The 9,521-nt window shown below is 38.8% G+C and overlaps 1 protein-coding gene across 1 annotated transcript; it reads right to left on the reverse strand.

Moving 5' to 3' along the window:
• Positions 1–4,844: 4,844 nt before the first annotated feature.
• Positions 4,845–9,295, reverse strand: LOC101864028 (mitochondrial inner membrane protease subunit 1). The gene is made up of 6 exons (XM_013089066.2): positions 9,221–9,295; positions 8,092–8,289; positions 7,455–7,543; positions 6,818–6,932; positions 6,081–6,191; positions 4,845–4,999 (listed from the first exon to the last, which is right to left on the reverse strand). The coding sequence occupies exons 2-6, from the start codon at positions 8,182–8,184 to the stop codon at positions 4,898–4,900; spliced, it is 510 nt and encodes a 169-aa protein (XP_012944520.1). The 5' UTR covers positions 8,185–8,289; positions 9,221–9,295; the 3' UTR covers positions 4,845–4,897.
• Positions 9,296–9,521: the final 226 nt, after the last annotated feature.

Consider the following 9,521-nt stretch of genomic DNA (forward strand, 5'->3'; position numbering starts at 1 on the left):
ACATAATTTGTCCCATGATGGACGAGTTGTTTCTCCAATGATCAGTGTGTTACTTTTCCAATGATGGACGTGTTATTTCTTCTTATCATTGAACATTGAAGTGTTATTTTCTTATTTCAGTAACCCGGAAGAAATCCTGCTAGTTTTATTTTATGACTGATCCAAAATTATTGTACACTGTACTCGGAATTTCTGTGATCTTGTGTGGGAAAAACATCTTCAAGCTCCACTATATATACACATATATACGAGATATCTTGCCTAATTGTATTTTTTTGTAGTCCATTTTCTTGTCTTTCTACATATATTTTATTTTTTGACATACTGAACATTTTTACTTTATTTTCAATTCACAATAAGTTGCTTGCTGGATGGATGACCTTAAAGATTTGGTTAGATCTTGACTGGAAAGCAATGAAGTTGATTTTCTGGACTCATTTCTCTGATTGTGTACGTACGGGCGCATCCTGTCGTCGCAGCTGGCTCGAGTACTTTGGATTGTTACTATTTTAAACTTACGGTCAACATTTTCAATTAAGCTAAATGCAACAACTTTGTGTTTATTCTGCTAAAACTAGGCCGGACACGCACACACAGACGTGCGCGGGGCTAAAACTAGGCCGGACATGCGCACACAGACGTGCGTGGGGCAGAGATTATCAAGCAGCCATTGAGTGTGTGCCGTGGATGTATAAAATCATCATCAGGTCATGATTGATGAACTAATATCTGACATCTATATTACAGACCGTATAGTGGGGTCCATTTAAACCGAAGACAGGTTTATTTCATTAAAGAAATGGCGGTACACCGAAAAGTTTTATTTCATCTGAAAACCGCGGTACACCAAAGAGTTTTGTTTTAGCCAAAAATTGTGCTACAGCGAAAACAGTTTTATTTCATCCGAAAACACTGGAAAACCGAAGACAGTTTTTTCATTTAAGAAACAGTGGTAAATACAAAACAGTTTTATTAATCCAAAAACAGCAGTAAAGAGAGAGAAGCTAAAATCCCTGATGTTTTTTTCTTCTTCTATTCGAGCAACCTCTCAAAACCGAAAAAGCAGCTAAACCGAAATAATATATCCAGCAGTCCCGCTGACTTCGGTTAAAGTGGACGCCACGGTACAGAGGTGCCAGCGACAGATTTAGAAATTAAGATTGAGGTTTTGACGTCATGGTGTTGCTGACACATCTGTTTGTCGTTCTGGGCTTTGTTCTCCTTCTGTCAATCCTCGGCTCATTCTGTTAGCCTGTGAACCAGGTCGCGTGACAGGGAGAGAGAGACCGTTAAGAGTTCTGGATCTTTGGGGGACAGTACAACTTTCTCATCCGTACAACAATGTCTCTTGTACAAGCAATATGATCTATATAATATAAATATAATATACCTGATGTATGCCAAAGGATAATAAAATTCATAGTCCGGAATTCAACTTCTTTTCTTTTTCTTTATTCTTTGTGGTGCTCACAACTTGTGGACAGTACGTGATAAACGAGACGTCATAAACGACTTCTTTATCATGGATATGTACACACATGTACGTATTTCAATTGCCAACATGGATATGTACACACATGTACTGGTACGTATTGTAATTGCCAACAACAACAAGCCAACAGTTCACCTCTGCCATGCCCGACCACAGTCATGTTCTACCGGTATACATACACATGTATACATTTGTATATTATAGTATACATTTGTACATGTATAATATACACACATGTATATATTTTGTACATATGTATAATATACACATGTATACATGACACTATACACATGTCCACACACTCAGACAATCACAAAAGACACAGGCATTCTGCAGAAAATGTTGCATGTACACAGAAGTGAGAGCTCTGACCATTTAGCCAAAGCAACATGCCAGTGGGTACATTTTTCCACGTGTAGAATTTTTAAAAAACAAAAAAACAGGCAAAAATAAGAAGGTGCCACAAAGCTGTACTGTAAATGTAAGTTTTCGAGGACAGATTTGGGGAAAAACAAGTAGGCAAGGTCATATATCACAATTGCTTAAGTCTTTTAGTCTCATGTTTCTAGTTAGCGATATCATAGTAAATAAATACGCCTTTCACTTTTTAAAAAAAATCCTCAATATTGCAGAGTTTTGTTTCCGGTTCTAAAAATCCCATCCGTTCTCACATTTTTCCCTTTTGCACAAGTCAAAAAGCTGACCTAGGTAAACACTATTTCTTTCAATAACTATGGACGTGTTTTTCCACCCCCAATAACACAATGTGGATCGTACAGTTCTCAATAACACAATGTGGATCATACAGAAGGTGGGCTTCAATCCCACCTATTATTATAAGGGCCAACCAGGGCTGAGAGGGAAACAACGTCCCAGCAGAAAGACTGAGAAACTTGATGAAAAAAGTACTAAAGGTTCTTCCCAACAGGAATCAAACTTGGGTCTCTTGCATGCAATGGCGAAGCGCCTGACCATTACACCACAGACACTGTTGTTACTATTTGTTTCAAGTTTTCTCCCCCCCCCCCCCCCCCAAAAATTTTTTTTTTTTTTTTTAAAAACCTGACTCAGGCAGTAGTGTGACCACCTTGACATTACAAACTTCTCCTACACTCACGAAGGAGATGTAAGATTGTGATCGGGAATGTGACCTCCATGACGTTAGAAACTTCTCAACTACTCAGGAAGGAAGTGTAAGATTGTGATCGGGACCGTGGCAGTCTCACAAACGTCCGCCGACTCCCTGAGCGAATATACAAAAACGACAGCGACAACGACAAACATAATGACGGGTTTACAGACACGGACGGGAATATTTACAAAACAACCTTCAATGTGTCCGCCCATCAGAGGAAGACGAAAAAAAAACGTTTGAGAACATCATGGGATAAATGGAAGAACAGGACGGACGGACTTAACAGACACGTGTCATGTGTTTCTGGTACATATGTACACACAACTTTTGCCTATAGCCAAACATGTATTTTTCGTACAGTACATGAACATATTATAGCTAGTCATATATTTGTGAAACACACACAACTTTTGCCTTTAGCCAGTCATATATTTCTGGTACATATACACACAACTTCTGCCTATTGCCAGTCATTTATTTCTGGTACATACACACACAACTTTTGCCTATAGCCAGTCATATATTTCTGGTACATACACACACAACTTCTGCCTATAGCCAGTCATTTATTTCTGGTAGCCAGTCATTTATTTCTGGTAGCCAGTCATTTATTTCTGGTACATACACACACAACTTTTGCCTATAGCCAGTCATATATTTCTGGTACATGTACTCACAACTTCTGCCTATAGCCAGTCATGTATTTCTGGTACATATAAACCAGCTGATAACTGGCACGATCAGCAGACAGACCCTTTCACGGATCCTGGAGAGGAGGGAGGAGCAGCTATGGCATTGTGCCGCCTGATTGATGCCTATTCTCAAACAAAGTAAGTGGTGCATATACAAACAACTTCTGCCTACAGCTAAACATGTATTTCTCGTACAGTACATGCACACATAGCTAGTCATATATTTCTTGTACGGTACACATACACATAACTTCTGCCTACAGCCAGTCATTTATTTCTTGTACGGTATATGTACACACAACTTCTGCCTATAGCCAGTCATTTATTTCTTGTACGGTATATATGTACACACAACTTATAATGCCTATAGCCAAACATGAAGGCCTATTTCTTGTACGGTACACATACACATCCAGTCAAGTATTTCTGATACATGTACACATAGCAGTCTGTACATACTTCAGCCTACATAGCAGTCTGTACATACTTCTGCCTATAGCCATTCTAAAACATTTTGTAAATAGATCACAGTGGAAGATGTTGGCCCTGAGTGATACACAAACGTTGAGCCAGTTCTACAGGAAAAACCTCCGTGATAATCACCGAGCTGGTAGAGAAAGAAGCACATCGTCACAATAGCGGCCATTAGTGCTGGAAAAAAGCTAATAGATAGACAGATACGGCAGAAGGAAAGAAAAGAAGTAGGACCTACAATTGGCGCCCTCCAACCATCCACATGAAAAGATGAAAAGCTCCGTGCATCTATCTTCAGACTATCTTCCACAAAACCCTTACACATCACCTCAAACATCACACTCTATCTGCCACAAAACTCTTACACATCACATCACACTCTATCTGACATCACATCACATCACACTCTATCTGACATCACATCACACTTTATCTGTCACAAAACCCTTCAATATCACCTCAAACATTCAAACATCATACTCTATCTACCACAAACCCTTACACATCACCTACAACATCAGCCCACTTGACAACATCCGATCACTTTCTCACCACCTGAATCTTCTACTCCTGCTGCAGGAATGAAGAGGAGTGTTTTCCAGCTCCTTCAGGAAATATATACTAGTAGTCAAACAAACACAGGACACTTTGACAATGTCCGAAATCAAAGAAAACAAGAAGAATTAGGCACCTCAAAGGCACTCCGAACGGAATCTATCTCAGTATCTGACACTACAAAGGCACCCCATTTATGTATCTATAGGTATCTACCTGTGTGTTCATCTGTGTATCTATCTAGGTATCTACCTGCATGTCTATCTGTGTGTTTATCTGTGTTTTTATCGGTGTGTCTGTGTAAGTATTTACATCTATTTGCGTACCTATCTGTATGTCTATCAGTGTGTCTATTTGTGAGTTTAACTGTGTGTCTATCTCCATGTCTATCTATGTGTCATCTGTGTATCTATCTAGGTATCCATCCGTGTGTCTATCTGTGTGTTTATCTGTGTGTCTATCTATGCATCTATCTAGGTATCTATCTGTGTGTTTATCAGTGTGTCTATCATTATCTAGGTATCTATCACAAGCTAGGGTGAAGCTTCATCAAGAGCTGACTTTTGCTTCAGTCTTCGTTTGGGCCTTTTCCTTGGCAGTTGTTCTTCTCTCAGGGAAAGAAATTGGACCAACTCTGTGCAGCGGCCAAATCTGAAATTGTTTTTTAAAAATATTTTTTTTAAACCCTCATCAAATTATGCCATGTCAGATAATACTTGATTTAAAAATGTCATGCAAGTGCCAAATATTAACTGATTCCGTCCATGAGTTATTTTTCCCTGCTCAGTTTTAGACCTGGGGTGCATCTATTTAATGCATTACTGTGAAGCTCTAAGTCACTCTAATAGGTATTGTCATATACCAAACTGATGGGAATAAATAGAAAAATCTGTTTACATCAATAACAATGACCTATAAACTGTTTGTATTACATTTTCCTTCTGACAAAAACGAATGAGAAAAAAAAAATTGCACAACAGCTCTTCGAAAATTTCGACTTACCGCATTTTTTCAGCTCTACAAGTCCTTATAATCCATAGGAATCAACACAAAATTGTAGCGATATCACCCTAGCACACATTTATGCAAGAATTTCACAAATTTAGTTGAATATCTTTCTTTGAAGAGCCTTTTTCTTATACCAGGCTCCGTGTTGTTTACCCTTAGATCTAGCCTACATCGCAACAACAAAACAACCATTTTTGCAAGAATTTCGCGGAGTTTCGATCGATGTTGGCGCTCAGAGATTGAGGTCAGGTTTGTTTACAAGTTCTACTTCCTTTCGACAACTTAAAAAGTAGGAACTATGTTAAAAAGTGCACCTTTCTTTCGGATTTCGTTGAGCCCCTCGCAGCGGCCGAATGGAGGCAGCGGAAAAACTCAGAGCCGCTGTCAGCGGCCGAATGGACGGAATCAGTTAACGGTGTTACGTAGGGAGTAGTAAAATGCAAAGAAAATGATGAGAGAAAAGAATGATAGATGTTTGATAGAAGAGAAGGAACAAACCATAGCACTAGCAGAGCACCTGCAAACCACCCACACAAACTAGAAACTGAACTTGTTTCTTCGTTTGAGTGAAGAGAAGCACACCGACACAATAAAGGTCATTTAGCGCAGGGGAGAAACGAGGCAAACACACAGAAACAACCACCCTCCAACCACCCACCAACAATCCTGAAGTATGACCACCTAGCAGTCAGTGACACCCTATAACCACCCGCCAAAAACTCACCCTGAAGCAAACCTTGCTGAGCAGCAAGCCGTAGGGCAGCTGACCGTAGGAGCGCGAGTCGATGCTGGCCTCCTGGTTGTCTCCCTCCAGCCACACCTGACCTCTTCCCACCTGTGGGTCGTCGAACACAACACAATAAAGTAACTGGCCGACAACAATGGCACAGATTTTATGCACAAGAATTGTATCTTATGTTGCACAATTGCTACAACAACTAGCCTACAACTACAACAATGGCACAGATTTCATGCACAAGAATTGTATCTTATGTTGCACAATTGCTAAAACAACTAGCCTACAACAATGGCACTGATTTTATGTAACGGTACAAAATTTGTATCCTATCTTGTAGGATGTACCAGCAAAGTTTCAAATCATTTGGATAGGAAACAAAAAAGCAAAAAACTATTTTATTTTAATAACAACAACTAATGCATTTTTAAAAAAAATTTTATTTTTGGGGGGGGGGGGAATAAATCATCAGATGAAGTAGCTACTAAACGTAAGCTATCAGCACTAAAACACATCCTAAAACAAGTATTTGAGAATTTGACCTATTTCACCCGCAGATATCATTTAACAACACAACAAATAACCCAAACTGACCTCCGTGGGTGACTACAGACACATTATTCATATGATCAATTTTATATATATATAATAAATGACAATGTATATATTTATTATATATTCATATGTCTTTTCTGAAAAACCCGCAAAGTTCCTCCAACACTCACATATTCCTCGAATCCTTTCTCATTGTTGAACACCGTGTCTCCTTCCATTCCCATCAGCCTCTTGCAAATGACAGAACTGGAGTTTTTTGGAGCCCGGCAAAAGACAACATCTCCTCTGTGAGAACCAAAAGTAAGAAATAATAATAATGATAATAATAATAATAATGATAATAATAATAATAATAATAGATAGCATTTGTATAGTGCAAATTCTTGTTCAACAGCAGGCTCTATATGGGCTTTACAATCTATCATTATCCCAGCAGACCTGATAGGGTTTTTATTCATTACCTGTGTATTCCGTCAAATTAAAAAATAATGAACTCCTCTAGCGACTTAAAAATACGATATTACAGTAAACGAGAAATGAACCTTCAACGTGTCTTTATTTGGTCGAGATCGCTTCAAGGGCTGAACGTTGATGTATTTTCAAAGTTTCCTTGAATTTGTCAAAGTTTCAACTCCATTGCACCCTCCATTTTGTCATATATTTACATTTAAAATTCACACAAGCACTATTTCTGAGTCAATTTCGATGGGTATATCCCACTCAAAATATCCCCTCTTTTGCGAGCTGTTGGTCGGCCGGCCCTCTGCGGAACTCCTTCCTAAGTATAATGGCTGTTGCTGTACTTACTTCTGCAGCTTTTTGTAGTCCACGTGGATGGGAGAGATGAGGACCACGTCTCCGTGCTGGATGGCTGGCTCCATGGACACATCCTCGCACTGGGAACACAAAGCTCACTGATGCAATCTTCATCTTTTCTATATTTATATGTATGTATAAAAACATGATGTTCTATTGTACAAAATAAGGGTGCTTAGCATCTGAAAAACAATTCATATCTGTAAAGACGGCTTACTTCAGTACGAACTATGAAAAGATGGCTTACTTTTATACGAACTGTGAAAAGATGGATAACTATTACTTGTGTAGGAACTATGAAAAGACGGCTTACTTCTGTACGAACTATGGACATGTACTAGGAGCTCAAACATGAACTCTTTTAGTTTTGTTTTAGTAAAGAGTTTTTATGGAGCTCGCAACTGCGAAAGCACTCTTTATCCTTTTTCTAAGTATACAAACATGATTTTCAACGTAGAGCACAGAGGGGACCACAGCAATCTTCATCCTTTTCTATGTATACAAACATGATTTCGATGTTGTTATGTTCAAACTGCGCAATAGGAAGAAATAGGTCAACTCTTGTTTTGTTCTATAGTAAAAAACATATTGTTGCAAATCAAGGGCATAAAAGACTAAATGTGCTTACCCTGCCGATCCCACCAATAAAGCGCAGCGTGCAGTAACACGCGCTCAGACCAGACACAGTATACAGAAACCCCTTCCTGGCTGCCTTAAACATGGCGGGATTTGGTCGAGTCTGCTACTAGCTACAAGTCAGCAAAGCTTCTCAGAGACATCAGCGCACGGTTGACCTTCATGCCCATCATAAGGAGAAATCCTCACACTGAAATAATCAACACAAGGTTAAGATAAACACTATAGGCCCCTACATAGTTTAGATCACAGGCGTCAAACTCAAGGCCTGTGGGCCATCAATGATGCTCATAATATTTTAAAAAGACAAAGATATGTTCGCAATGTTGAAAGCAGATTTGCACTCAACAATAAGTAAAAGACTTACATAGTGGATAGATTCTAGTAAGGGCCAAGAGGTTTGTGGTAGGATAAGACGGGAAATTTGGTTCTTATACAAGCACAAATCTAGTTTTATTATTTAAATGGTAAATCCTTGTTTTTATACAGGCTAAGCGACCAATGGAGTTCTCTTAGTAATAAACAGACGGCTCAGACGGTGTGATGTACTCACCACATTTTCATTTTGACTTCTTGTTCAATAGACCTAGAGTCGACATCTAGACCTACATCTATTTTTATAAAAACCACATTATATCATGTTGAAAGCAAAGCTCATTTAATTGCAGTTCGAGTTTCTGCTGGACATTGTCATTTTCATCTGGATTTTACCAGCTATGAAATTGTGCTGATGTCAAGATAATGCCTAACTGACGGTTATTATACACTAAGTTTATAATCTGTACTAGCCGATTAATTGGTATAGATCTAGATCTAGATCTAGTATTATTACTAGATCTAGATCTAATCGCTAACGACGAAGAGTAAAAAAAAAAAAATTGGTGTGGCTGTGGCTGTGGATGTGGCTGTGGCTGTGGCTGCAGCATGCGGACACTCTGTGTGGTCCATGTCCGTGGTCTCCCATTGAAAAAGATTTTGCCCACTCTTGATCTAAAGAAAAGGCAGGTATTCTTTAATTTACCGAACTCAGAGGTCCTCAGATTAAGTTCTATTGATTCTAGATCTAGTCAACACAACATGAAAGGGTTTTCTTGCAAAATTAAAAAACAAAGAATGATGACCTTCCATTTGCATGCTTTCCCATCTGAACTGAAGGAAGATGATAGCGGTTGACCGACCGGCGACCGGTTGTTATTATTATCTTTTATAATAAGATTTTTCGGTTACTTTTACCTTTTGCTGCATTTTTAAAAATTATAGATTGTAAACACAGAAAGCAAGAAATTAATTATTATTGACTTTTTAAAAGCTGGAATTCCCACCACGACTTTACACTAAATGAAAAACAAATTATAGGCGTACAAGTAGGCTAAGTCTCAACTTGAGATACGATGACGATAAACTTGATACACCCCCCCCCCC

The sequence above is a fragment of the Aplysia californica genome, unplaced genomic scaffold (genome assembly GCF_000002075.1).
Source record: "Aplysia californica isolate F4 #8 unplaced genomic scaffold, AplCal3.0 scaffold00868, whole genome shotgun sequence".
NCBI lineage: Eukaryota > Metazoa > Mollusca > Gastropoda > Aplysiida > Aplysiidae > Aplysia > Aplysia californica.